Source organism: Oryctolagus cuniculus, chromosome 16, assembly GCF_964237555.1.
Source record: "Oryctolagus cuniculus chromosome 16, mOryCun1.1, whole genome shotgun sequence".
Classification (NCBI taxonomy): Eukaryota; Metazoa; Chordata; class Mammalia; order Lagomorpha; family Leporidae; genus Oryctolagus; species Oryctolagus cuniculus.
Genome location: NC_091447.1, coordinates 62,848,296 through 62,874,664, shown reverse-complemented (window position 1 = coordinate 62,874,664; position 26,369 = coordinate 62,848,296). Strand labels below are relative to the sequence as shown.

Sequence of the window (26,369 nt, the reverse complement as noted above, 5' to 3'; positions counted from 1 at the left end):
GCGCAGGGGCCGGGGCGCATGCGCCTGAAGGAGGGGCGGTGGACGCCGTCGCGGAGGAGCTCGTGTCGCGCATGCGCGGGGCGGGGCCCGGCACTGCGCGGGAAAGAGGCGGAGCTCGAGCAGGTGTGAGGGACGCTGAGGGCCTCGGGTTCGAGGCGTCTTGCGACCACACGCGGGCTCTGGCTTCTCTTGAGCTAGCGGGTCCCCGCTTTCGGGGTCCGGGGTAGTGTTAGTGTGTGTGGTGGGGGGACCGGTCACCACCAGCCGGGGGCCACAGCGCCCAGGCCTCGGCCGACCGGAACTCGGTGACAGTCGCCTTGGCCTTTTTGGAAACACAGATAGTTTAATTATCCACCAGCAGATCCAGGTGGCCCAGGTCGGCCGGGGCTGGCCCGCTCCCTCCAAGTCCTTGGGAGAGCCGCTGGGGGGCCCCTGCAGTGTCCCCAAGTGACCTGGAAGGTCACTTTCTGGGACGCCTTCACGGACCAACCCCGGATGCCCCTGCCTGGAGCGAGGGGCTGGAGCCAGAGCCCCCACCCCTACCCCACGGCCTCGGGGCCGCTCCCCTGTGCAGTGTGGGGGGGGTGGTCGCGCCCAGGGGTCCCCCTCCGAGCCCTGCTGGGGCTGAAGCGACCCCCTTGGGGAGCAGGCTCGGATAGGGGTGGGGACCACTGGCTGCAGAGCCGCGGCCGGGCCTGCTTCTAACTGGGGCCGTTGTTCGCAGATTTCTCACGGGAGACATAAGATGACTAAGAGGAAGAAGCTCCGGACCTCAGGTACTTTGTCCATTCAAGCTCAAAGCTGCCCGGCTTTTGGGTCTTTTTTCCAGGCCCTCAACTACACCCTGGGCGGAGGGGGGGGATCCAGCTCAGCTCGCCCCCCCCCCCCCGGTGTTGTCAGCGATTGGTGCACCCCCCCCCCACTTAGCAGAGAAGTACAAAGGCCACTTCTGCGTGGCTCACGGATGTAGGGGGAGGGGGGATGCTCGCCGGTCTCCCCCCCACACGCGGGACAGGGCAGATGACCAGCAGATGGGAAATGCCTCGTGCAGATGTGAGCATCAGGCGCCGAGAGCCGCGGGGGTGGCCGTGACCTTGGCGAGAAAGGCCCGGGGCCACCCACGGGCAGCTCCTCTTGGCGGAAGCCGCACCCGCTCAGCGGACGTCGGCGAGGAGGGGACCAAGGAAGAAGGTTCTGGAAGGTCCTGGAACATGCTGAGAGCCCCACCCCCACCCCCGTCCCCGTTGTCTCCCGGTGGCTTTGGTGCTGGACACAGAGTTCCGCCTCGTTGGGGTCTGAAGTCCCGCGGGGGAACAGATCCTGGGCAGAAAACACGAGGCTGTTTACCCCCCCCCCGATTTTTTTTTTTTTTTTATATTTTTCATTTCGTACAAACGTCCATGGAGTGAGCCAGGCAGCCTGGGTTTGGGGGTTGTGGGGGAACCGGAGAAACAAAGCTGCTGCATTTTTGTCTTGCCTGGCAGAGCCCAGGGCAGGGATGGGGTTCGTGGGGGAACCCCCACCAGGGAAGTTTCTGGGGTGGACACCTCGGGGATGGGGGCAGGGTAAAAGCCCACTGCTCCCTGCTTCCGAGTTGGATCCCAACTTACACACACACACACAGCAACTGGCACAGAGCTCCAACTCGAGTCATTTCTTCACTGAATCATTTCTTCATTGAATGCATGATTAGGTTGGGGGCCCGCTTTGGGGGGGGGATCTCCAAAGCCAACCCATGACCACTGGCACTTTCTGTGCGAGGGCATTTGCTTTGGTCACCAAGTAGACACCCATCAACACCTTGGCTGGGCAAGGAAGGGCAGGTGCTGTGGCGTAGCGGGTAAAGCCGCCACCTGCAGTGCCAGCATCCCGTATGGACACCGGTTCAAGTCCCGGCTGCTCCTCTCCTGATCCAGCTCCCTGCTATGGCCTGGGAAGGAAGGCAGCTGATACTGGCCCAAGTGCTTGGGCCCTGCACCCACGTGGAGACCCGGATGGAGCTCCTGGCTTCAGCCTGGCCCAGCCCCTGGCTGTGGCGGCCATTTGGGGAGTGAACCAGCAGGTAAAGTCCTCTCTCTCTCTTTTCCTTTTCTAGTAGATGAATATAAGTAAACTTTTTAAAACTATTTATTTCGAAAATCAGAGTTACAGAGGGAGGGAGAGAGAGAGATTTTTCATCCACTGGTTCACTCCCGATAGCCGAAACAGTCAGCGCTGGGCCAGGCCAAAGCCAGGAGCTCCATCCGGGTCTCCCACGTGGGTGGCAGAAGGACTTGGGCCATCTTCCACTGCTTTCCCAGGCCATAGCAGGGAGCTGGATCGGAAGTGGAGCAGCCGGGACTCGAACCGGCGCCCACGTGGGATGCAGCGGCTTCACCCGCTATGCCACTCTTGAATCCCATGTCCCTGTAAGCTTGCGGGCCCTGAACAGGGTTGCTGCCCACCTCTCGCTCACCAGGAGAGCCGCAGAACGGGTCCCGTGCCCTGGCCGCTCGCCCGCCCGCCCGCTTCGGGCACAGCAGCGGCCCTGCTCGATTTGCTCTTTGTCCTCGGCTGCGCAGGCTCCCAGCGTCTCCCTCTGTCTGCCCCCAGGAGGAGCCCTCTGTCCTCCGAGAGCCCCCAAGGACCCAAGGCTGGGAGAGTCTGACGGGGGCTCCCAGAGTCCCACGCTCCGCTGCTGGCAGCACCTGGAGGAGTCGGAGAGCAGATCGGGACCCAGTTCCTCTCCGGAGCACAGCCAGGAGCAGCCAGGGCAGGCCGGGCCCAGGTAGGTGGCTCCGTGAACCCCTTCCTGTCGGCCCCCAGCAGCCGGGGGACGGGGAGGGACTCAGGGCAGGGGGCCACCATGCCTGCCCCACGCTGCGCCTCCCACACCTGCCCAGGGCCCGTCCGCGTCGGAGCCATGGACAAGGTTCAAGGTTACTGAGAGCAGCTCGATCCTGTGCTGGACAAATCCTCCTCCGTCTCCTCATCCCTGTGAGGAACCTGTCGGAGAATATTGAGGTAGCAGTCGAGTGTTGTCAGAAGTCAGGGTGCTTCTGGCCTCCTTTTCTTTTTCTTTTCTTTTTTCTTTTTTTTTTTTTTTTTTTTTTTTTTGACAGGCAGAGTGGAAGTGAGAGAGAGAGAGAGAGAGAGAAAGGTCTTCCTTTGCCGTTGGTTCACCCTCCAATGGCCGCCATGGCCGGCGCGCTGCGGCCGGCGTACTGCGCTGATCCGAAGCCAGGAGCCAGGTGCTTCTCCTGGTCTCCCATGGGGTGCAGGGCCCAAGCACTTGGGCCATCCTCCACTGCACTCCCTGGACACGGCAGAGAGCTGGCCTGGAAGAGGGGCAACCGGGACAGAATCCGGCGCCCCGACCGGGACTAGAACCCGGTGTGCCGACGCCACTAGGTGGAGGATTAGCCTAGTGAGCCGCAGTGTCGGCCCTCTGTCTGCTCTTTCTAAAGACTGATTTCTTTATTTGAAAGTTGAGCTACACAGAGAGGGAGAGGCAGAGAGAGAGAGAGAGAGAGAGAGAGGGAGAGGTCTTCCACCTACTGGTTCACTCCCCAATTGGCTGCAATGGCCAGAGGTGTGCCGATCTGAAGCCAGGAGCCAGGGTCTCCCACGTGGGTGCAGGGGCCCAAGACCTTGGGCCATCTTCCGCTGCTTTCCCAGGCCATAGCAGGGAGCTGGATCGGAAGTGGAGCAGCCGGAACTCGAACCGGCACCCACATGGAATGCTGGCACCGCAGGCAGTGGATTTAGCTGCTACGCCACAGCGCCAGCCCCCTAAAATCTCTAGTGTAACTCATTTCAATCTCGAGACCCTAAAAGCTGTCTTCGAGGTTTTCCGTCACATTCCAGGAACGGGGTAGTCTCCACCCACCTCACAACCCCGGGGTGGCCCAGGCCCTCCTGCAGGGGCCACCCAGACAGGTCAGGAAGTGTCCCTGGGCCATCACCCTTTGCTGCATTTTTTTTTTTTTTTTGACAGGCAGAGTGGAAGTGAGAGAGAGAGAGAGAGAGAGAGAAAGGTCTTCCTTTGCCGTTGGTTCACCCTCCAATGGCCGCCGCGGCTGGCGCGCTGCGGCCGGCGCACCGCGCTGATCCGATGGCAGGAGCCAGGAGCCAGGTGCTTTTCCTGGTCTCCCATGGGGTGCAGGGCCCAAGCACCTGGGCCATCCTCCACTGCACTCCCTGGCCACAGCAGAGGGCTGGCCTGGAAGAGGGGCAACCGGGACAGAATCCGGCGCCCCGACCGGGACTAGAACCCGGTGTGCCGGCGCCGCTAGGCGGAGGATTAGCCTAGTGAGCCGCGGCGCCGGCCTCTTTGCTGCATTTTAACACCAGAATCCCTGTCCTGGTGGGAGCTTAGGCCTTATTTATCATTCATGCAACCTATGTTGGGGCATGTTTCTTTAAAAGAAAAAAAAAAGATTGTATTTATCTGAAAAGCAGAGTGACAGAGAGAAAGAGAGATTGTCCATTTGTTGGTTCACTCCCCAAAAGGCCACAACACCTGGGGCCAGGAGCCAGGATCTCCATCCGGGTCTCCCACGTGAGTGCAAGGGCCAAGCACTTGGGCCATCCTCCACTGCTTTCTCAGGTGTATGAGCAGGGAGCTGAATGGGAAGTGGAGCAGCCGGGACTCGAACCGATGCCCGTATGGGATGTGGGTGTCCCAAGCGGGGACTTAACCCAGGTGCCACCACGCTGGCCTTTGTGCATAGCTCTGAAGTCTGCCTGTGTGAGCTCCACCCACCTATGTGTGATGACAAGTCCCGCTCACGCCCTCACCCCCCCCCCCCAAAACGGAAGATGGCCCGGGGCCCTGCTTAGGGCACTTCTTTGAGTGACAGCCCCTCCTGGCCAGTCTCTTAAGACCCGCCAGGAAGCAGGCCCGGCATTTTGGGAGGGCGGCACGCCGTCCATCCGTCCGTCCGTCCGTCAATCCATCACGCCCCCCGTAAAAGCAGGTGTCCCTGGGCGCCGCTTTTGTTTAGGAATTGGTTTTCCGTTCGTCCGGCTGGCGGGCTGACCCTTGGTCAGTGTCTCCCCAGCTTGGTCTTTCTCCATTCAGCTCCCAAGATGTGGACACAGGAGCCGCCTGCAGGCTCCCGGGGCCGCCGGAGAAGGAGCCGCCTCTGTTTCCTCTCTCGCAGGTGCGTAGCCCTGCGCCTGCTGCAGGCACCCGGCCTCCCCTCCCCGGGGCTCAAGTTCCGCCTCTCTGCTGGAGGGGGGAGGGCAGGGCCGGGGGACCAGAGGCCCCAGGCCTGGAGGGCGAAGGCTGCAGGGAAGCGGCCGGTTTGACGGTAGCTTTGTTTCTCCAGCACGCACAGAACGCAGCTGGGAGATTCGTCCCCCAGTTTGCAAAACCCAGGAAGACAGCGACGCTGAGGAAAGCGGAAAGCGGAGACGAGGCCGCTGGAAGCAGTGGGACCCCCAGCCCGGTAAGGCCGGGAAGGCCCTGTCCACTTCCAGGCCCGGCCTCCCCCAGGGGGCAGGGGTGGGGGGGGAGCCCTGCTCTGCACCCCTCGTGCCCAGCGCACTGAGCTACAGACGTGAGCATGAGCAGCCCCCCTGCAGATGCCATGGGGGTGGGGGCTCAGCCTCAGAGCTGGCGGAGGAGGACACCCAGGCAGGGCCTGAGGCAGCAGCAGGGTGGGCCTGGAGCCCACCAGGGGTTGATAGCGGAGAGCCAGGGGCCCAGGGACAGCACTGGCCAGAGGCGGCCAGGTTCTGACGTTGCTGAAGGCAGCACTGACGGGCTGGGCATAAGGGGAGGGGAGTGGGGTGGACTCCAGGGCCTGCGACCTGAGTGGCTGGAGACATGGCGACTCGGGGCAGGCCCAGGAGCCCGTGTCACCTTGGAGGTGACCGCCAGGTGCCAGGATCACAGGCCTCTGGGGCCAGGGCCAGAGCCAGGGAGTTCAGGCCTGAGCTGCTGGGAAGATGGCCCTGCCCCTCCCCAAGGGACAGCGTCCCCCCCACCCGCCGTGTCCCGGCCACGCCTCCTCTCCCAGCCCCACCTCCCGTTCTTCCCACCACCCTCTCTGGCCATTTCCTACCTGCAGTGACAGTGATTTTCTTTATCTCCATCTCCGTGTATGTGTGTGTGTGTGCGAGTGTGTGTGTGTCTGTGACACTCTGCTTTTCAAAGAGATAATAATGCTTATATTTGCTTGAGAGCCAGAGAGAGTGTCCATCTGCTGGTTCACTCCCCAAATGCCTGTAGTGGGGAAGTAGGGGCCAGGCGCTCCATCCAGGCCTCCCAGGTGGGTGGCAGGGACCCAGCATGCCCTGCGGCCTTCCCAGGGTACGCGGGAGCAGGGAGCCGGCGTGGGGCATGGACGTGGGTACTGAGCAGGCGTCTTTAACCACCAGGCTAAATGCCGGTGGTTTGTGTCCCTGATCTGCCTGGGTGCCCCTGGTGTTGGCCGGGAGACATCCCCCGTGGAAAGAGAGGCCAACCGCAGCATTGGCACCCAACCATCTTCCAGTGCCCCGAGCCGTGCAGCGCCTGAGTCAGTGGACCAGTGGTGACGGCCAATCACCCCTGGGTGCTGGTGCCGAGTCCTCCTCTCCCCACAGGAAGCTCCATCACCGTCGGAGCCCAGCGCCCGGCAGGCGGAGTTGCTGCAGGAGACCCAGGGCCTGGGACACCAGACAGAGTCAGACAGCGCCTGCCCAGGGTACAGCGGCCGGGACCCTGCGGCCAGCAGCAAGGACACCCTGCCCTCGGCCTCTGGGGGAGAGGGGGCGTGGCCCTGTGTCTCAGAGAGGGCCAGCCAGGACCCTGGGGCCCACACGGAGGGTGATGAAAGCAGCCAGGAGACAAAGAGGCCTTGGGTCCCAGTGAGTTGCGGGCAGGAAGGCCCCCTGCTGGGCAGTGAGGCTGCAGGGAGGGGGGCAGAGGCAGGAGCCCCCCAGGAGGGCGGCACCCAAGGGGGAGCAGGGGTGGAGCTGCCCCAGGGGCCCCAGGAGGAAGAAGACGCGACCGCAGGCACCCCAGTGTCAGCTCCTGCCGTGGGCCCCCCTTGGGGACCGGGCCCTGGCAATCAAGGGGAGACAGCCAGTGGGCCAGGCAGCCCGGGGAGCTCCTCCCCAGGAGCCCACGTTGCCACAGAGCCCCCAGCGCCAGAACAGAGGGCCCTGCAGGCGGCCGGCGTGGACGGGCAGGCCGCCCCCAGCTCTGCAGCCTCTCCCGGCGGGACAGCCCCTGACGGAGGCCACAGCCCGGCCCCGCTGGGCCACACGCCGCTGGCCGGGGACAGCCCAGGGGGCAGAGAGCAAGCAGGGCCGGAAGACACCGGCGACAGCCCCGCGGGTGCCCCGGGGAACAGAGAGCCCGCCGTGGGTGCTGCGGGTTCTGGCCACGCAGCCCTGCAAACAAGTCCAGATGTCGCTCAGAGACAAGGGCCTGGCCCCCAGCCACCAGACCTCGAGGGGCTCTGTCCATCCCTCGGAGCCTCTGCTCTGCCTGGGGACAGACTTGCAGCGGCTGACCCCGCCCAGGAGCGCAGGGCTCCCCAGCACCAGCCTGAGGCAGCCTGGGAGGCGGCCTCAGCCACGGAACTCGACTTCCTGCCGGACAGTCAGATCCAGGGCGTGCTGGATTTTGAAGCCCCACCCCAGCAGGTAAGAGCCGCCCACAGGCAGGTGCCACAGGGCAGGTGCCACACCTGACACCCAGAGGGAGCGGGATGAGGACGACACGGGCCTCATGGGGCCGCGTGGACACAGCCCACAAGTCCAGGGCACCAGGCCGCAGCCCTGTCGGCCGTGGGAGTCTTGGTGTCCCGGATGTGTGGCTGTGGGGACCCTCTGTCTTCCTTGTACGGCAGCCCCCACCCCGGGCAGCTTCCCCCACCCTCATCCCCTGTCGCCTTTGGTGCCTGTGCCTGTGCCTGCTCCGAGATCTCCCATGGGACACACAGAGGGTTGAGGAGCAGGAAGGGGGCCCTGCAGCGGCAGGGACCTCACGACTGGCCCTGTAGAGGGGACTTCAGTCCTGACCCAGCAAGGGCCTTGGGGCGGGGGGAGCGCGGATAGAATTCTGTATTCAGATATAGTCAGAGAGCTCCAAGGAGTTCGTGGGAGAAATGTGTTATTAAAAAAAAAATTGCACTTTTCTGTCCGAGATCTCTCATAGCAGAGCCGCTTTGTGAGCCTGGTGTCGGGCCGGCGCGGTGGTGCGGGGGGTTAAGGGGCCGCCTGTCCCACCAGCATCCCACATCCCAGTGCCCGTTCCAGTCCTGCAGCTCGGTTTCTGATCCGGCTTCCTGCTACTGCACCTGGGAAAGCAGGAGTTGGATCAGGAGCTGGGGTCCCTGGCAGCCACGTGGGAGACCAGGAGGCAATTCCTGGCTCCTGGCTTTGGCCTGGCCCAGAACTGGTGGTTTGTTGCCATGTAGGGAGTGAACCAGCAGATGGAAGCGTGCTCTCTCTCTCTCTCTCAAGATTTATTTATGTATTTGAAAGAGTTACACAGAGAGAGGGAGAGAGAGAGAGAGCGCGCTTCTACCTGCTGGTTCACTCCCCAAATGGCCGCAGCAGCCTGAACTGGGCTGATCAGGAGCCAGGAGCTCCATCCGGGTCTCCCAGTTGAGCAGCAGGGCCCAAGCACTTGGGCCGTCACCCGCTGCCTTCCCCGGGAGCTGGATTGGCAGCAAGGCAGCCGGATACCACCACGTACTCTGAAATGGGATGCCAAGGGTCACCAGCAGCAGCTTCACCCAGCCTGCCAGGTGGCAGCCCCGGCCCTGGGGGAGACGGGAGTCTAAGCTCCAGGGCCCTGCAGGTGCAGCCTGGGGGTGGAGGCGGTGCTCTGTCTTCAGCGAGGGTGTGGCAGAGGGGTCGAAGGCCCCAGCTGCAGGTGGCCCAGCTGGGAGGGGAGGCAGGGAGGCGGCCTTGGGGCGGCTCCCGGGTCAGCCTGGCCCCCAGCATCTGTCCAGCAGCGGGCAGATGTGGCCGCCACCCGGTGCGGTTTCCCCTGCCTCCCCCCACCAGCTGCGTCCCTGAGGGTGAGTGTCAGGCCCCGAAGCACCGCGGCCCTTGAAGCTGTTTTGTTTTTTCCTACAACACAGCCCTGAAACATTAGCCGATTTCACTGGCGCAGGGGCTAAAGAAAGAGCCGCTTATGTGTGTGTGGGGGGGGGGGGGGGCGGGGCTGGGTTTCTCAAGCTAGCAAAATGGGGGCTCCAAGCCACTGCTTGGCGGGAGGGGCGGGGGGGGGGATGTCAGATGCTCCCAGGAGACCAAACTTCGAGAATTTGCTCCAAAAAAGATCAAGAGATGGGAGGAGCCAAGGCGGTCAGACCTGCCCAGCAGCCCCGGCCACTACAAAGCTGACAACACCCGGGCAGGCGTGCTGGGCCCTGACACGGGGCGTTGCCCAGCAAGTCGGGGCGACTCAGCCACCAGCCAGGTTCCCATGGGAAGGTTCCAGAGGCCCCGGGGTGGCGGGAAGGCAGGGGCGCCGGGGGACAGACCCAAAGCTGACCGCGCCCCCCAACCCCCCACCATGGATGGAGCTGGTTTTTCTGCTCCTGGTCAGCTGAAAAGCTGGGCTCTGGGGTCCTCGCCCATCCTACCCCTACCCCACCCCCCAAGCTGTTTTTTTTTAAGCCACAAAATTGGGGCAGGCACGGTGGCCAGCAGGTTAAGCCACCGTTTGCGACACCAGCCTCACCTGTGAACACTGTTCACGTCTCAGCTGCTCCACTTCCCGTCCAGCTCCCCGCGAATGCACCTGGGAAGAGCAGCAGAGGACGGCCCAAGTGCTCGGGCCCCCGCCCCCGACGTGGGAGACCCGGATGGAGTTCTGGGCTCCTGGCTTGGGCCTGGCCCAGTTCCAGCTGTTGGAGCCAGTGAGATGGAAGATGTCTCGCCTCTCTCTTTCTCTCTCTCTCTCTCTCCCTCTCCCTCCATCCCTGTCTGCTTGCTTTTCCGTGTGTGTGCAGGGGAGAGGCGAGGAGGGAGCAGCCTGGGCTCCGTCCTCTCCATGGCGCTTTGCCCCTGCAAGTGTCCCCTGCACTGGACTGGAAGATTCACTCACAGGCCCTGTCCCCTTTTCCCAGGCGTGTCCCGTGGGTCCTTGCTGGCCTGACCCCAGCCCTCTTGCCAACAGAGGCCCTATCACGGTGGCCAGGCCACAGCAGAGGTAGGCGCAGGGTGGGGCGGAAGTGGCCCCCGGGACCCCGGCCCACAGCCCTGTGCGTGGCTTAACAAGGAGGGCGCCAGGGTGGGCCCCGGGCCCCCGCTCCTGGGCTCCACTTTCCTTAAACCTGCCCAGAGAGGGAACTGGCAACCAGCAGGGGGCGTCTCTCCTGGGGGGGAGCCCATGCCCTACGGCCTGTGTGCAAGGGGGTGGTCTCTGGGAAGAAGGTCTGGGGCTTCCCCTGAGGCCCCCCCACCGTGGCAGGTTGGGACCCCACCTAGCAGGGCTACGAAGCACTGGCTGAGACCACCCAAGACCACTCCCCAGCCCTGGCGTTGGGCCAGGGGAGCTGGAGCGACCCTAACCTACCCTTCTCTCTGCCACTTCTCTCCCACCTGACTGCACCCACGGGTGGGTGGGTGGGGTGTGTGTCCATCTGTCAGTCTGTCCCAGTCCCTCCTCCCGCATCCTCCCGGGGCCCTGCCCTCCCCCACTACCCGCACCTGAACACACCCCTGCTCAGGCTAGGGCAGGTTCTGTTTCTGTCTGGGGACTGGAGGAGGGGGTTGGGCTGGCCTCCCCCCTTTGGCTGCCCCTCTACCCAGGCCCTGTTGCCACCGCAACCCCTGTCCCTGGCACCTCCTGTGCCTCGTGGTCCCCCCTGCCGGGCGTTCACCCGAGGCCAGGAGGGTCCCCCGGCTCCCGGCCCAGCCTGCCCTGGGCCTTGGGCCTTCTCTGCAGGCGCTGCCCTGGGCACCCCAGCGCTGAGGCCTGGGGGTGGGGGGTGGGGACCGGGCAGGTGATCGACACCTGCGAGTTGGAGCAGAGACCAGGGGAAGGGGTTGAAATCTGGCCACGATCGGGAAGTGCCCCCCCCCCTCCACGGACTTTCCAGAAGCCGTGCTCCGGGAGGGCCGGGCGGGCCCCTCGTGAGCCAGGGCCCCTCTGCCTCCTCCCGCGCAGGGCGCCCGAGGCCGTCAGCATGGAGGACGCCACGGACACGGTCCGGGGCCTCATCGTCGAGCTCTCCAACCTTAAGTAAGTGCTGGGTCGGGAGGGGGTGGCGACCCCGGGACCCCTCCTCCACGGGCACCCCTGCGAGCCGCGCGTGCCGCCCGTGTCCCCGCCGCAGCCGGCTGATCATGGGCGCCCACCGGGACCTGGACGCCTTCCGGCGGCTGCAGCACAGGAAGACGGCGGCGGCGGGGAGGGGCCCTGGGCCCTACGCCCCCCAGTACCCATGGAGGGGTCTCTAGGCCGCGCGCTTGGGGGTCCGGGGAAGACACCTGCTCTCGCCCGGAAGTCCTGCCGTTTGAGGGCCCAGGTTCCGGAAGGTTCCGACCCCCCAGGAGAAAGGGGCTCCCTTTGTTGGCGGCACCTCCGCCGGGGGGGCGCGTTTTATTCGGGGAATGCCAGCAATAAAGGAGTGTGGAGGGAGGCCTCGGCCCTCGTGGTTTCCCACGGGGGTCCCCCCCAACGCGGGTCCCCCCCTCCCCCGTCTCTAAGCTCAGGGCTGGTCTCCCTGAGGTGCGGCTGGCCCTGAACACGTGTGCACGCGCAGATGGGGGGGCAGTGAGGGCCACCCCACCAAGAACTGAGGCCACGCAGGGCTGGGGGCCAGGCTGGGTGCCGGCACTCCCGGAGTCCAGCCAGGAGGAGGTGGCCCACCACACGGCTGCTGCTGACCCGAACCCGTCCTCGTCCCAAGTCGGTCCACTGGTGCCCCGTCCACCTTGGTCACTGCCAGGCCCCGCACTCCCGGGGCTGCTCCCGCCCCTCACGCTGCAGGCTCCCAACACAGGGTGGGGGGGAGCCGGAGCGGCGGCAGGGGAATGGCTGCCCTGACTCTGAGCACAGGCCCTGGAGGCTGCCAGGGAGCCCTCCTGGTTTCCTCTATCAGCCCCCCAAAGGAGGCCCGACTCCCCCTTTCCAATGCCCAGGGCCCCCAACCTGCCCCACCGCCCACTCGGGGACACCCGGAGAGCTGTGGGCAGGCAGACCGCTGTGCTGGTCACCTCGCTCGTCCTCCAGCTGTCCCCTGCTGCCCCAGCTGGACGATAGGAGGCGGGCAGGGCACGGACACACACACCCCCAGCCGCTCCACTCCTGCCCAAGCCCTCAGCCAACAGGGGTCCGCCTCTGCCCACCCCGCTGCCCAGGGGGCGTCATCATTGTCTCCAGATCCCCCCGAGAGGCGCTGGGTGGTGGCAGCCCCGCCGCGCCGCCTCCATCCCCCCAGCACCCCAGGGCGGACCCAGGACTCAGCCCAGCAAGGCCCCCGGCCACCTTGTCCCAACTCAGGGTCTCAGTCTGCGGCTGACAACGCATTTATTGAGCGCCCACTGCTTGCTCGCCCAGCTCTGGGGAGATGCAGGTCCCCGCGGGGAAGGGTGCGGGGTGCCCAAGGTCAGCTCCGGGCCTGGCCAGGTCCCCGGGGGTGACGTCTTCCAAAGCGCAGCCTCCTGGGTCCCCATCGCTGGCGCAGGCGGCGTTGGCTGTGCTCCTCGGGCGCCGGCCCGCTAGGTAGAGGCGGAGGCCGACGGCGAAGGGCCCGACTTGCCCGCACCTCTGGAGCCTGGGTGGGGAGAGCGAGACGCGGGGCTCAGCCCGGGCAGCGGCCGCGCCTCTGGCGCCACCTAGCGGCGGAGGCGGCGGCGGCTGAGACAGCAACCCCGCGACACATCCTGAGAGCCCCGCGCAAGTCCCGGGACAAAAAGCACGGGGGATCCAGGCTCCAGCGACCCTGCTGCTCCATCGTGGCCGCCTGAACCCTCGGACTTAATGGGGGAGGGGTGGGTCCCGAGACCCTCGGCCTCCGGTGTCTTCCAAGGGGCTCCATCAAACCTCACAGGACGGACAGGCATCCTGTATGGGAGTTCCTTGGGCTCCAGTCCCAGCTCCAGCGCCCTGCTAAGGTGCGCACCCGGGGAGGCAGCAGACGGGGCTCAGGGGCTTCCCCCCCACCCACGCGGGAGACCCGGATGGAGTTCCGGTCCACCTGTCAGACCTGCCCCAGGCCATCCAAGTAGCAAACCCCACGTGGTACAGCAGGTTAAGCACCACAGCCCACAACAGGGCGCCTGGGTCAAGTCCTGGCTGTGTGTGTGTGTGTGTGTGTGTGTGTGTGTAAGATTTGTTTACTTGAAAGGCAGAGTGAGGGAGAGGGAGAGGCAGAGAGAGAGAGAGAGAGGTCTTCCATCCGCTGGTTCATTCCCCAGGTGGCTGCAATGGCCAGAGCTGTGCTGATCTGAAGCCAGGAGCTTCTTCCCGGTCTCCCATGCGGGTGCAGGGCCCAAGCACTTGGGTCATCTTCTACTGCTTTCCCAGGCCACAGCAGAGAGCTGGACTGGAAGTGGAGCAGCTGGGGCTGGAACTTTTACAGTTTGCAGCCAGTCAAACCCCAGGCACTTCCTCTCCAGTTTCTCCAGGCCCCAGGGGTGGGGGTGGATCAGAATTTGCATCTGAGGCTGTGTGGGCCTTAAGGAGGCACCCCAAGCTAACTCGCCCGCCCACCATATCCCTTGGCTGGGGAGGGGGCTGGGGAAGAGGGGGCTCGGCAGCCTCCACCCTCCAATGCCCTTGAACCTGAGTCTGACATGCAGGGAGATTGATCCAAGTCCAAGGTCCTTAAAGGCTCTCCAGGCCTGGCCACTGTCTCTGAACCTGGTCCCCGCCCCCTGCACCACACAAGCACACGAAACCATCCCACATCAAGGCCTGAGCCACGCCAACCAGGCCTCCCACAACCTCTGTGAAGCTCCCAGATGCCACTTCCTACAGGAAGCCCTCCCGGACACCCCCACCCCACCGAGACTGGCTTAGGCACTTCTGCCAGACCACATCCCCTCCCCGCCACCGGTTCAGCACCCAACATCCACCCTGCATTTTACGTGACCCTGTCCCATCACTCATCCGACGATGGTCCAGCCACAGAACAGGCACATGAGCCAACGGCCAAGGAAGCCAGGTTTCAGAGAGGCTGAGCAGACGATCTGAGGCCACACAGCTCCCAGTGTGAATGGGAGCCCCGCACACCCCTGTGGTCCACAAACCTCCCAGCCGGCCAGCTCACCTCGTGCCATGGAAAAGCTGGCCTCTCCCCACCCCAGCCCCTGTTGGGCCCAGAGGGGGAGAGTGACTAGCCCAAGTTCACACGGTAAAACCCCAGCGCCCGCCTCCCAACTTCCCTACAAGGTTGCTAGAACCCTCCCATGCCAACCCCACATGCCAGGGGACCCCAGAAGAGCTCACGCAGGAGCCTAGGATGGCGCCCCTGCGCCCACCCCCGCCCTCCAGCCACCTGCCCAGGCACCTCCTCGCCGCTGGTGCTGGTGCTGGCTGCCGCCCAGGTCCTGGGCCTTCGCCTTGTCGGGCCGGAACAGCTTCCTGCCGGCGGAGTTGCGCGTGGTGCAGCTGTACACGGAGGTGTAGCCCTGGCCGGTGAGCGGGCAGAAGCGCCGGGTGTGGGCATGCTCCCGCGTGGCGCCGCACTGCGGGCACACGTAGTCTCGCAGGATAGGACACAGCACCCGGCCGGCCTCGTCTTTGAGCGCGTGGGACTGGTAGATGGCCCGCGACTCCCCATTGTGCTTGCAGAAGGAACACAGGCGCTCGGGGCCGGGTGGCGGGGGCTCGGGGCCGGGCGGCTTCGGATCCTCCGTGGGCTGGGGCTGGGGCTCCAGCTTGGCTTGGGGATCTTCTTCCACACGGAGAGCCCCCACCAGGCGCGCCAAACCCAGGTAATCCGTCCACAGGTCGAAAGTCCCCATGGCTGGATGGTGCAGAGGGCCCTGCCCCGGGGCTGCTGTCTCCCTGGAACCTGGCCCTCTCGATTCAATTCTTCCCTTTAACCTCCAAGGGGCGGAGCAGACAGGAGGAGGCTCCTTGCTGTCATGGGGAGGGGGCTGAGGGGGGCTGCCCCCCCACCAATGCACCTGTTCAGGGAATACACTTAGTGCTGGTGGGAGGAGCTGGGTAGCCAGACACAAACTCCAGGAGGGGCTGCATAACTGCCCTCCTCCAAGCCCCCAGGGCACTGGGGGGGCTGGGGGAGCAGGAGATTCCCCCCTCCTGTTTTTCTGGTACCAAGTTTGCCTCTGTAGCATCACCCAGTGGGTGGTGTGGGAACTCTAAGAGATAGCAACTTAGTAACTTCTCTCTTCCTTTCCCTGGGGCTACAGGAGGAAGGGGAAAGGGCTTGGTTCCTGCCTCTGGGCTCTTTGGGGAGTGGGGGGCCGTGCTCTGGATCTCTGTGGCTCCCGCCCTGGCCTGGCTGGGACAGGGAGGGGAGGGCCAGACAAGACGCAAAGTGGGAATCAGAGGGCAGTGTTTTTTTTTTTTTTTTAAAGATTTATTTATTGATCTGAAAGCCAGAGTTAGAGAGAGAGGGAGAGGTCTTCCATCTGCTGGTCATCCCCAGATGACCTCAATGGCAGGAGTCAGGAGCTTCATCCGGGTCTTCCACGTGGCTACATGGACCCAAGGACTTGGGCCATCTTCTGCTGCTTTTCCCAGGCGCAGTTAGCAGGGAGCCGGATCCCAAGTGGAAGAAGGTGCTCCAGGAGGTGGGATTTGGCGGCTGCACCTGTTCCCCATGCAGGGGTCTCACAGCCAAGGGCTCGGACTGGGGTCTGCAGCCAGAAAGCCCAGGGGAGAAAGCTGGGCCAGGACTCACTGCTGGGGAGCAGAACCCAGCCACCTGCCAGCCCCTTTCCCCACACTGGATCCCAGCCTCCCTTCCTCAGCCCGCCCCTCTCCCACCCCCTCAGGCTGTCTGGCCCAGCCACAATGACATTCACCTGCCCGTGGGTCTGGCCTGTGTCCTCACAACCCACCGACAACAATGAATGTTGATTGTGACCTTTGCGAGGTGGGAGCGGGGTGCCCCCAGATCTAGAAGTTTCCAGAAGATGCTGGTTCCAGGCCTCAGGGTCCACTCAACGGTCGATGGTTTGCCTGAGCCTTCCAAACTCACCGACAGGTTGAATGTTCCCCCAAACCCTTGGCAAAAATCTTAGGGACCCGACTGGGCAGAGAGAGAGAGAGAGAGAGAGAGAGACAGGCAAGGTCCCAGGGCTGCAAACACTAGATGCCAACTGCAGGCTCTGACTTGAGAGATGCAAATGTCCCTCCTTCCCCCTCCTCCTCACCTGGTTCTTGGGGGGGCACCTGGGGGGTTGGGTGGGAGTGAAGCACAAAGCAATAGGGTCCCTTCCCACTCTACAATGGTGATAAACAAGGCATCTGAATACAATGTATTACCTTGGCCTGTGGGGCCTGGAGTGTTGTTGATGAGCCTGTGAAACCGCCCACATCCCACCCTGCAAAGAGGAGGGGCAGGGTGTGCGGTGGGGGGGAGCCCCAAGACCAGGCAAGGCTCATTGAAGCCTTTGGACCCAGTGGCTGCCATGTTGCAAAATGACGTCTCGCCCAGCACCCATCTCCCCTAGGGGACCCTCCCCCAAAGCCAAGTTCAGCCCCGCTAGCTTCCCCAACCTCACAGCCAAGCACTGGGAAGCAAAAAGGGGTGGTTGGGAACCTCCCCTGTCCCGCATCCCTGCAAGAGCGACCTGCCAGGGACCACTGACCCCCCAAAGGAACTTCTAAAGTGGATGGCGCTTAAGCCCCAGGAGCCTGCACAGCAACCCCAGGGGGATCCCCCCACCCAGAGCCCCACCAACCAAAGCCCCCTCCCCCGGACCCGCCCCCGTAAGCCTTATCCCTGGGACACCCCCTCTCGAGAGCCCATCCCCTGCTTTCAACCCCCATAAACTCAGCCCCCTCAGCCTCTCCTCTGGGTCCCTTCCCCAGCTGGCTCCTCCCTCAGAGCTCCGCCCCCTCAGGGATCCCCACAGGGCACCCAAGGAGTCCCCTGGGTCACCCCGAACAGGCCTAATCCAGATGCCCCTCCGGTGCCTTATTGAAGCCCCCCCCCCATGGATGGAACCCTGGCCCCAGATCTGAAGCCCCACCCACCCATAGGTGGAGCCCTGGCCCCAGATCCTGCCCACTCAGCCTCCTGCCCGGGGTCTGTGACCCCTGCACGTGGCCGTCAGGACCCCACCATTCCCACTGTGGGTAGGGGGCAGTCAGGCCTGGAACAGGGCTCTGGCTGGCTCCCCCTACACTCCTGACTCCCCCTGACTCCCCCTACACACAGGGTAGGTGGGGGGCGTGGCTGACCACGTGCCAGACGAGGAGACCCATTTCATCCACTGGTAAACTGAGGGAACCTTCAGTGGTCGCGGTTGCTCCACAGCTTTGCCCCCATCCCTGTTGAGGGGTGTGTGTCTGCGTCTGGTGGCTGCTGATGGCTCCAGTCCCCTCCCCAGCTGCTCCGCCAGCCAGCCAGCCAGCCAGCCACGTGGCCGGGAGGGTGGGTCTGAAGGGGATACCAGGCAGTCGCTGGCCCTGGTTCCGGGGACTGGGGTGGGGGTGAGCACGGGAAAGCAGGGCGGCTGGCACAGGTCTGGGGTCAGGGGCACCAGGACAGTGGTCTTAGTGGGAGACGCACTGGGAGCAGCTCAGCCATCAAGTTTAAGAACAAGCCCCCCTTTCAAGATCAGAGGGGCAGAGCTGGGGGAGAGGCGGGGGCGGGGGCTGGGAGCCTCATCACATCCACTGTCACATCCACCTGGTGACACAGCGGAATGGCCGTGACCAGGCAGGCAAAGCCTGTTACAGCCCCAGCCCTGCTCCAGGGGAGTCTCTATGGTGTGCTGTGGGTGGCCCCGGCTGGCTGTCTACACTGGCAGCCAGCCAGCCACGGGGGAATTCCTCCTGTGGGTGCTCCCAGCCTGGCCTCAGGTGCTCCCTCACTTCCTCCCGGCTTCCTTTGCAACCGCCTGGGACACCAGTGGGTGGAGCCTGGAACCCCAGCCTCCCTCCCAGGCCCAGCTGCACACAGAATGCTGAGAAAGCCGGAAGCTGGCTGGGGTGGAGGCAGGGAATGGAGTTGGTGAGACGCTACCCTGAGGTTCACGGGGTTGGGGACAGTATCTCTTAGTGCACCTGCTAATGGGCTGGGCTGCCCTGTGTGTGTCTGGGAGTCCAGGTGGGTATGTGTCTGTGTCTCTGTGTGTGTGTGTGTTGGTGTCACCCCATAGCGGTGTCCCCCTCCCCCATCCCACTACAATCTCAGCTCTGGGAAGGCAAGGAGTTTGCTCTGCTTGGTGGCTGTATTGGGGTTGTTACCCATCCGGAGACTGGGATGTGTGCGGCTGCATGCGATTTCCCCGTGGGTCTGTGTGTGTGCATGTGTCAGTGTGCACATATGAGAGTACTTCTAAGTTTCTGTATTTTAGCGCAAATATAAAAAAAATGCAAGTATTCAAAAGTTCACTAAGGGGCTGGTGTTGTGGCATAGCAGGTTAAGCCTCCACCTATGACGCCAGCATCCACATGGGCGCTGGTTCAAGTCCCTGCTGCTCTGCCTCCAATCCAGCTCCCTGCTAATGCGCCTGGGAAAGCAGTGGAGGATGGCCCAAATCCTTGGGCCCCTGCATCCGCGTGGGAGACCCGGATGGAGCTCCCGGCTCCAGGCTTCGGATCGGCACAGCTCCGGCTGTTTTAGCCATTTGGGGAGTGAACCAGTGGATAGAAGACCTCTCTCCCTCTCTCTTTTTCTCTCTCTCTCTCTCTCCCTCTGTAACACCGCCTTTCAAATAAATGCATAAATCTTTTAAAAATTCATTCCAGATGTGTATTATGGAAAAACTATACACAGACTGCGCCTTTCTTTTGCACCCAAATAAACATTTTCCTTTCTCTCTCTTTCTTGGGCGAGGCAGAGAGAACGGGGGATGCCACAGGTTCACCCCCCAAAAAGCCCACCAAGCCAGGGCCAGGCCGGGAAAAGCTGGAATCCAGGGAACTGCGCCTCCCAGAAACGGCGGGCGGCAGGGACCCCCAAGTACGAGCTGCCTCCCCGGGTGTGCGCCAAGCAGGAAGCTGGAATCAGAACCCCGTTATCTCACAGAGGAGGGGCGGGGGTCGGCCCTTGGGGGTGATGCGATGCGTGTGCTCACCCGCTGCCCGTGGAACAAGCATGAATCCCAGTGTTGCTTGGGGCAATGGATGCCTGTGTGTACGTGTGTGTGTAGGGGGGTGCGGGGTTTTGGGGAGGGGTCTTCATCGGGACTTGGGAATATGTCATTGTATTTGTGGGGGAAGCAGATGGGGAGGGGGCACCTCTCAGCCTCCATCAGCCAATGAGGGGTCTTCGTCTCCCGCCCCCCATCCCCACTCCCCCCCGACTCTGCCCTGCACAGCCGGGTCCCTGGGCAAAGCGCTCTGTCGCTTTAAACGGGCTCCCTGCGACTCGGGGCCATTCTTTCCCCCTTTTAATGGCCAGTTTTGGAGGGAGAGTTCTCAAACCTTGGCCCAGGCCACGCCCTGCAAACACTGGCTGCCCGGGACAGGCCGGCGAGTGGGCGCCGCGGCAGCCCCCAGCCCATGGCGGAACTGGGGTGGGGTGGGGTGGGGGGAGAATGCCCCCGCCGGGATCGGCCCTCCGCCAGGGCCCGCGCAGGCCCGCGCGCCCGTGAACTTGGCCGGAGGAGTCCGCCCGATCTCGGCCTCCGAGGGCCGGGTCCGCTCGCGCCCCCAAGAACAAAGCTGGCCGCCGCCCGCCCATCACGCATCGGCCGGCCCCGCCCGCCCCAGCAGGCGGCCCCCTGGGGTTGTGGGTCTGGCGCCCGCGGCGCCCCGTTTCCCGGGGCGGGGAAGGCGAGGGCGGCGGAGCTGCCGCCGGGGCCTCCCCGCCCCCTTCGCCAGCCGCAGCAACAATGGAGGGCCCGGCCCGCAGAGGCCGGGGCGCCCCCGCGGGCCGCGAGCAGGTGCGGCGCGGGGGCCGCCGCCGCGTCCCGCCCCGCCGCGCCCCCGGCCCGCCCGGCGCCCGCGCGCTCACCTCGTTGGGGGCTGCCGCCGCTGGGGCCCCCTCTTCTTTCCAAAACCCGCCCGGAAAGGTCCCCCGGAGCCCAGGCGCCTGCACGGGAAATTGCATTGCGGCGGCGGCGGCCGCGGCTCCGGGGGCCGGGCTGGGGGGTTGGGGAGGAGGGGGCCGCGGGGGGCTCCGGCGCCGGCTCGAACCCGCGGCCGCCGCCGCCCGCCCGCCCGCCTGTCTGTCTCGGTGACGCGCCCGCGCTCCCCGCCGCCGCCCCCTCCCTCCGCCCCGCACCGCGCCGGGCGGTGGGGTTCAGCCGTGGCCGTGAGCGCCCGGCGGCCTTTGGGCCGGGCGCACCCAGGGGACGCACGCCGTGGGGTGGGCGTGAGGGTGGGGGTGCGAGGGGAGAAGCCTAACGGGGCGCCGGGACGCGGCTCCCCGGGGTGGCGGGGGCACACGAGTGCTCGGGCGGGCACCCGCAGGGACCCGGGCGCACACCGACTTTCAAGGAGGGCGGACCGAGGGGGAAGCAGAGTGCAGGGGGCTGCGCACCCACGGGGCTTGGGGAGGGGGGGATTGGGAGGTGAGGGCCACGAGGGGCTTGTCCAGGGACGAGGCTGCACGGAGAGGGACACCCGGAAGTCCCCAGACGCGTGCACAGCCACAGTGCAGCCAGGGACCCGAGGGGGCGCAGGGAAATTGGCAGGCAGGGACCCAGGATACAGCCCCTGCGCAAACACACCAGGTGTGCAGCTTCGGGCTCAGCGCCCAGGGAGACAGACCTCCCCCCCACACACACACCCAGGGAGGTGGTAGACACACCAGGTGCCAAGGGCAGGAGCACCCCCCACCCCGACCCCACCCCACTCCCCAGAAGCACAGGAGACCCCATGGAGGCGCCCACACACACACACAGGCACGGGTGTATCTGGGGTGGCCAGGTGGCGCGGACACGTACACACATCCAAGAGACAGGCATTGAACCAGACCACCGCGTGGGGCTCCCGTGAGCTCCCTGAGACGCACACCAACCCCCCCAACAGCACACAAGTGACTAAGTCACAGGGATATGGGCACAGACCCCTCCCCAGGACACAGGTAGTTCCCAGCCACGGCCACGGCAGGTGGACAGATGGACAGAAGTTCTGTTAGCCTGCATGAGCCAGGGCTGAGCTGACCCCGTAACTCGTTCTCTTTATTTCTGTGCCCCCCACACCACCTCCAGGGAGTGGAGTCCTGCTCTGTACCAAGGACAGGTTTATTTGGGGGCCACGGGAGGGAGGGGGTGTGAGCCAATGAGACGGGAGAGGGCTGCATTCATTCAGTCACCCGTCACAAGCACATACAAGTCTCACTTCCTGCACGCCAGGGCGGCTGTTTGAGGGAGCAATGATTCTATATGGGGAGGTGGCTGCAAGGAGGAGCATCTTCCACAGGACTCTCCTTTTCTGGCCCCCCTCCCCGCCAAAGGCCCAGAGAGAGCCAAAGCCTTGACTTCTTCACCAAGTCTTTCCGCGCCGCCACCAGCAGGGGGCAGAAGACTCCAGAGCCCGTCGCAGTCCTGCTCCGGCGGCGCCTCTACCCGGCTCGCAGGCCCGGGCTCAGATTCTGTCCGCCTGCACAAGCCCCTAGGTAGGCTGGGCCGAACGCAGAGGCCCCACGAGGAAGCTGCTCCGCGTCTCCGCAGAGGTGTCCCCGGCCGGCGGTCCCTGTGAGGATCTAGCTCCCGCCCTTCTTGCTGCACTGCCTTCTCTGGGCCTGGCAAGCAACTTCTGCCTTCCTGAACTGGGTCAGAACGAGAGAGAATTTTCTTGGGCATCACCCGGCCCCTCCGCCCCGGAACCACCCCACCACGAATGTCCCGCGGCGCCTGGTTCCTGGGGCGTAGGAAGCGCCCTCCTGCCCACCGCCATTCCCCGTTCCTGGGGCCCTGCCAGTGCTGACTCACGCGGGCATCTCTGGGCTATGACTCAGCAAAGGCTCTTCCTGCACCCCCCTCCCCAGGAGACTCCCCCCACCGCCCCTGGCCACCTCCTCAAAGGGTCTCCTGGGGACCCAGATGTGGGCGGGGGCGCCTCTCTCGTCATCCAACCAGAGCCCCAAGAGGAGCCGCAGGGAGGCACAGGATACGGGGTCCCTTCGCGTGCACCCGGCTGTGGGGGACCGCGGGCTCTCAGCTCTCAGCAACCCATTAACGACCTCCGTGACTGTTCCTCCCAGAAGCACCTGGAATCCTGCCGCCTGCTGGGCTCCCACGCGCGTCCAGCACCCCTCGTCTTCGCCCAGATCCAGCCACGACGTCCCTGCTCTTGTGGTCAACCCCCAAGGTCTGCCCCTCCCCCACCCCGCCCAGGGCCGGCAGAGGGCGCCTGTGGGCACCCACTCCCAGCCCGGTCCCTCCTCTGCCTAGAGCCTCGTGTGGCTCCCACTTAGCCATGAGCAAAAGCTAAAACCCTCCCCGGAGCCTGCACCCTCTGCCCGGTCCCCGTCCTACCCTCAGTTCCCTCTCCTCTCTCCAGGCGTGTCCAGCCACAGGGCCTTTGCACAGCCACACAGCACCCTGGTTCACGTCTTCCAGGTGTTTGCTGTCTCCTGTGCACACACGTTGGGGTCTCCAGAGTCAGCACTTTCCACCCTGCAGTGTAGACCAGGAACTTGGGCACACCTGGAGCTCACGGTGGAGATGGTCCCCATGCGTGGCCTGCTGGTAGGGGGACAGTTCTGTTGCTACTGGGCAACCAGGCAGAGTGTCCAGTGCAGAGAGCAGGGGATGCGAGAGAGGTACTTGGAGAAAGGCGGTGGAAAGCAGGGAAGACTTCTCAGAGGAGGTGAGGTCATACGGGGGTTTGCCGGCTGGTGAGGAGTTTAGACTGAACTAAGACAAGGCTTCAGAGAGGGTTGGTTTTTTTTGTTTGTTTTTTGTTTGTTTGTTTGTTTTTGGAAGAAAGTCCCTGCATCCGCGTGGGAGACCAGGAGGAAGCTCCTGGTTCCTGGCTTCGGATCGGCCCAGCTCCGGCTGTTGCGGCCATCTGGGGAGTGAACCAGCGGATGGAAGACCTCTCTCTCTCTCTGCCTCTCTCTGCCTTTCAAATAAACTAAATCTTTAAAAGTGGAGCAGCCGGGACTCGAACCGGCACCCACATGGGATGCCGGCACTGCCAGCTGGGGCTTAACCCGATATGCCCCAGCGCTGGCCCCCCGCTGTCTCGGGACAAGACCTCGGGCGACTCCCAGCCTGTCCTGCTGTGACTCACTTCTGTCACTTCTTCCGAATTCCAGCCCTGTTCCAGGATCCTGGCTTATTTAATTAATTAATTATGTTTGTTTCTACTGCGAATCTGGGGATTTGGTGAGTCGTGGTCTTTTTTTTTTTTTTTTGCCTGCATTTCCATTTTCAAAAATCCCAGACGAGGTGTGGGCTAGGTTATGGCTCAGCCCTTAGCACATCCTGGGAAAGCAGTGGAAGACGCCCAAGTGCTGGGGCCCCCGCCACCCCCGTGGGAGACCCGGATGGAGCTCCTGGCTTCAGTCTGGCCCAGATCCAGCTGTGGTGGGCATTTGGGGGGGGTGAACCAGTGGATGGGGCTCAGCCCTCTCTCCAGCTAAGGGACCAGGGGCTTGCAAAGAACCAAGTAGTAGGGGTCCCAGCCCCCAGGTTGACCCCAGGACTCCAGTGGCCTGGAAGCCCCTCCCCCACCCCAGGCCCCCAGGGTGGCCCAGCTGCCCCCTGCTGACTGTTCCCAGAGCCAGCCCCCACCTCCCCACCCCCCCTTCCGCTCCCTGCCCCCCACAGGCCTCCAGGGTTCCACGGGCCTGGGGGCCGGGCGAGGGGGTGGGCCGGGTGAGGAACTCAAAGAACCTTTGTGGGAGCGGCTGGGGGGGTGGGGCCGCGGGGGGACCCCGCCCTGCGTGACTCACGCCTCATTGCTGGGCGCTGACTCATAGGCCCAGGCCCCAGCCCGCAGCAGCAGGTGCGGCGGGTCCCAGCCTGGGGAGGTGTGAGGGGTGTGGGAAGGCTGAGCGCGGAAGGCGGCTACTTTCCGGTCACCTGTCCCGGGGGCGGGGCCTGCCACCTGGCTCCTCCTCGTTCTCCCAGAACCAGGTACGGGGCAGCGGACTGGGAGGAGGGTCCCACCGGGTCCCATCGGGCCCCACCCTGCCCCGCCACCCCCAGGTCAGCTGCCTTAGGCACCAGGGGAGGGGGTTACTGCCGCCGCCAGGGTCGCCTCCAGTCCACGGGTGGGTAAACTAAGGCAAGCCCCAAAGTGAGAGAGCGAGACAGACAGAGAAAAGGAGGGAGAGAGCGAGAGAGAGGGAGGGAGAGATGGTGCCGTGGGATTCGAACCGCGCAGCCCCAGGGCAGGGGCGCCCACTCGGGGCCCCGGCGCCCCCGCAGCCCGGCCCTGCCGCCGCCGCCCGGGCCGCCCGCCAGGCTGCCGGCGCCGCGCCCGTCCGCATCACGCCGCGGTGAGTCACGGCGCCGGTCCCGCCCCCCCGCGCCAACAAACAGCGCGTTGCTAGGCAACTGCCGCCGCCGCCCGCCAGCCCGCCCGGTCGCACAGGCGGGGACCCAGGTTCGAGTCCCCTGCCCGGGGTGGGCGCTGCGCGGGGGCTCCGGGGACGGACGCAGTGGCCTTCTGGGAGAGGGGTGAGGAACTGGGCCAGAGTTGGAACCAAGGGGTCGGAGGCGTTTTTCCCTTGGGGTGATTTGGGGGAGCTGGGTGGTGTTGTGGGAGGGGGCTTCTGGCTTTCTGCCAACCCCCTGCCGGCCTGAGGATCACTGACTGACTGCGTGTGTATTTCAACCACTCGATGGGGAAACTGTATCGCACAGCGGCAGGGCTAAGGTTGAACCGGAGCAGCGTGGAGGGCTCCCTAGCCCTTCCCAGCAAGGTGCATAACCCTTGCGGCTGGGCGGCCGCCCGTGGTGGAGACCCGGGGAGGGGTGGCGGGGATGGGGGAGACGCGATTGGACTTTATTGTCCCTCTCTGGAGAATGGGTACAACGGCTAAGGCAGGTGGAAGGGGATAAGTGTGCGGCCAGGGATGCCAGTGCCCCCGGCTCTCCTGCCGCCTCCCAGGGAGCTGGATCGGACACAGGGCAGCCAGGCCCTGAAGTCAGCTCCAATACGAGATACATTTCCCAAGCAGCAATGCCAGCCCCACGTATAAAAACCACTTCATCTTACACAGAACTCCTCCGTCCCAATCAGTGCAGAAGACGAACCCTGCAGCTTGAGCTCACCTCGTCCCCAGATCCCAGATCGGAGCTGCTCCCAAGTCCGCACGTTTAGGGGTCCGCCCCCGCCCCCCCAGTGGAAAATTCCACACGAGGAGGCTTGCGTTCACCCACAAGGTTCGTGCTGCAGAGGCCAATATTCCAAGACCTGAAACCTAGACATTTCTCGTGCTAAGGATTTCGGATTATGGATACGCAATATATACTAAAAAAAAAAAAAAGAGGGGGTCCTGGCCGTTAGGGCAGCCACATCCACGTAGGAGTTCGTGGGTTGGCGACTTGCTTGGGGCTTCCTGCTAGTGCAGACCTCCCGGGGGGGTGGGGGTGGGGAGCAGCACGGATGGTTCAAGTAATTGGGTTCCTGCCACCCACGTGGGACGGGGTTCCCAGCTCCTGGCTTGTGCCTGGCCCAGTCCTGGTCATTGGGAGTGAACCGGCGGAGCAGAGCCCGATTTCTCTGCACAAATATTTTAAAAAGATCCGTTATCTGGAAATCACATACAATTGGCTGTTGGGTGTGTTATCTGCCAAGCATGCTTGGTGGGGGGGTGTCTCAGGGGTCCCTGAGGATGGGGGCGGGTACCGATTCCCCCTAACAGCCACTGATCAAGTTGAGCTTTGAAGTGAGGGCTAGCCTACCCTTTTTACAGCTCGGTAAACTGAGGCCGGGAGCCTTTTTTTTTTTTTAATTTGGGTGACCCACGCTTGCACCCCGCTCCCCCTTGTTAGCCCAGAGTGCGGCTTGGACCCAAGAAATGCAGCAGGCGCCCCCTAGCGTCCTTGGCCTCAGCCCCCCCCCCCCTCCAGCCGGGGAGGCCCCCCGCCCCCGGCGTCTGCACCCGCCGGCGGGGGAGGGGCGGGTTATTTTTTGCCTCCTTTCCAGCCGGGCCGGGGCGACAGGAAGCGAGCGCGCGCGGCCGCCAGATGTGGGAGCCGGCAGCTGGGAGCGCCGGCGGGCGGGCCGGGGGGGGGGGGGGAGGGGGCGTGCGCGGGGCGGCCCCCGGGTCCCCTTTGTTCCCCCGCCGGCGCCCGCCCCCTGGCCCTGTGGCTCCCCTGGAGAGCGCGCCAAGTGGGCTCTGGGTGCCGGAGGGGTCCTGGGGTCTCGG

At 64.5% G+C, this 26,369-nt stretch overlaps 2 protein-coding genes, 2 long non-coding RNA genes and 2 other non-coding genes across 13 annotated transcripts; 2 read left to right on the top strand and 4 right to left on the bottom strand.

Moving 5' to 3' along the window:
• Positions 1–12: 12 nt before the first annotated feature.
• On the top strand, positions 13–12,459 carry BRME1 (break repair meiotic recombinase recruitment factor 1). Of its 4 annotated transcripts, none has more exons than XM_051828045.2 (10): positions 13–123; positions 725–776; positions 2,593–2,767; positions 5,063–5,144; positions 5,322–5,432; positions 6,574–7,620; positions 9,718–9,851; positions 10,062–10,144; positions 11,105–11,179; positions 11,274–12,459. In XM_051828045.2, the coding sequence occupies exons 1-10, from the start codon at positions 19–21 to the stop codon at positions 11,279–11,281; spliced, it is 1,872 nt and encodes a 623-aa protein (XP_051684005.2). In that variant the 5' UTR covers positions 13–18; the 3' UTR covers positions 11,282–12,459. The 4 variants fall into 4 exon arrangements, with proteins under 4 accessions (XP_051684005.2, XP_069914966.1, XP_069914967.1 ...); XM_070058865.1 differs by having other exon boundaries at positions 5,313–5,432; XM_070058867.1 differs by lacking the exon at positions 13–123 and adding an exon at positions 130–376 and having other exon boundaries at positions 5,313–5,432.
• NANOS3 (nanos C2HC-type zinc finger 3) lies at positions 12,453–20,847 on the bottom strand. Of its 5 annotated transcripts, none has more exons than XM_070058875.1 (4): positions 20,049–20,847; positions 15,940–16,166; positions 14,454–15,771; positions 12,453–12,716 (listed from the first exon to the last, which is right to left on the bottom strand). In XM_070058875.1, exons 3-4 carry the CDS (start codon positions 15,244–15,246, stop codon positions 12,661–12,663), a joined length of 849 nt encoding a protein of 282 aa, XP_069914976.1. In that variant the 5' UTR covers positions 15,247–15,771; positions 15,940–16,166; positions 20,049–20,847; the 3' UTR covers positions 12,453–12,660. The 5 variants fall into 5 exon arrangements, with proteins under 5 accessions (XP_069914976.1, XP_069914974.1, XP_051684010.2 ...); XM_070058873.1 differs by having other exon boundaries at positions 15,940–16,461; positions 20,049–20,845; XM_051828050.2 differs by lacking the exon at positions 15,940–16,166 and adding an exon at positions 16,403–16,461 and having other exon boundaries at positions 20,049–20,843.
• Positions 15,929–15,992, bottom strand: MIR181D (microRNA mir-181d). The gene has a single exon (NR_162556.1). It is a non-coding gene; the product is annotated as a microRNA mir-181d (primary transcript).
• Positions 16,071–16,131, bottom strand: MIR181C (microRNA mir-181c). The gene has a single exon (NR_162555.1). It is a non-coding gene; the product is annotated as a microRNA mir-181c (primary transcript).
• Positions 17,836–18,832, top strand: LOC138845643 (uncharacterized). Its single transcript, XR_011382859.1, has 2 exons — positions 17,836–18,194; positions 18,585–18,832. It is a non-coding gene; the product is annotated as an uncharacterized lncRNA (long non-coding RNA).
• Positions 20,848–21,264: 417 nt separating the features above from the next.
• LOC138845642 (uncharacterized) lies at positions 21,265–22,393 on the bottom strand. Its single transcript, XR_011382858.1, has 2 exons — positions 22,251–22,393; positions 21,265–21,809 (listed from the first exon to the last, which is right to left on the bottom strand). It is a non-coding gene; the product is annotated as an uncharacterized lncRNA (long non-coding RNA).
• Between the last annotated feature and the right edge of the window lie 3,976 nt (positions 22,394–26,369).

What these genes read in the sequence shown, in the direction of transcription:
- BRME1 (XM_070058865.1), top strand. Translation starts at nt 19, where the DNA reads ATGCGCCTGAAGGAGGGGCGGTGGACGCCGTCGCGGAGGAGCTCGTGT. An exon ending in GAAGAAGCTCCGGACCTCAG is followed by an intron (nt 777 to 2,592) that starts GTACTTTGTCCA and finishes GTCTGCCCCCAG; the next exon opens with GAGGAGCCCTCTGTCCTCCG. An exon ending in GCAGTGGGACCCCCAGCCCG is followed by an intron (nt 5,433 to 6,573) that starts GTAAGGCCGGGA and finishes CTCTCCCCACAG; the next exon opens with GAAGCTCCATCACCGTCGGA.
- NANOS3 (XM_070058875.1), bottom strand. Translation starts at nt 15,246, where the DNA reads ATGCTACAGAGGCAAACTTGGTACCAGAAAAACAGGAGGGGGGAATCT. An exon ending in CCAGCACCAGCGGCGAGGAG is followed by an intron (nt 12,717 to 14,453) that starts GTGCCTGGGCAG and finishes CTCCCCACCCAG; the next exon opens with GCTCCAGAGGTGCGGGCAAG.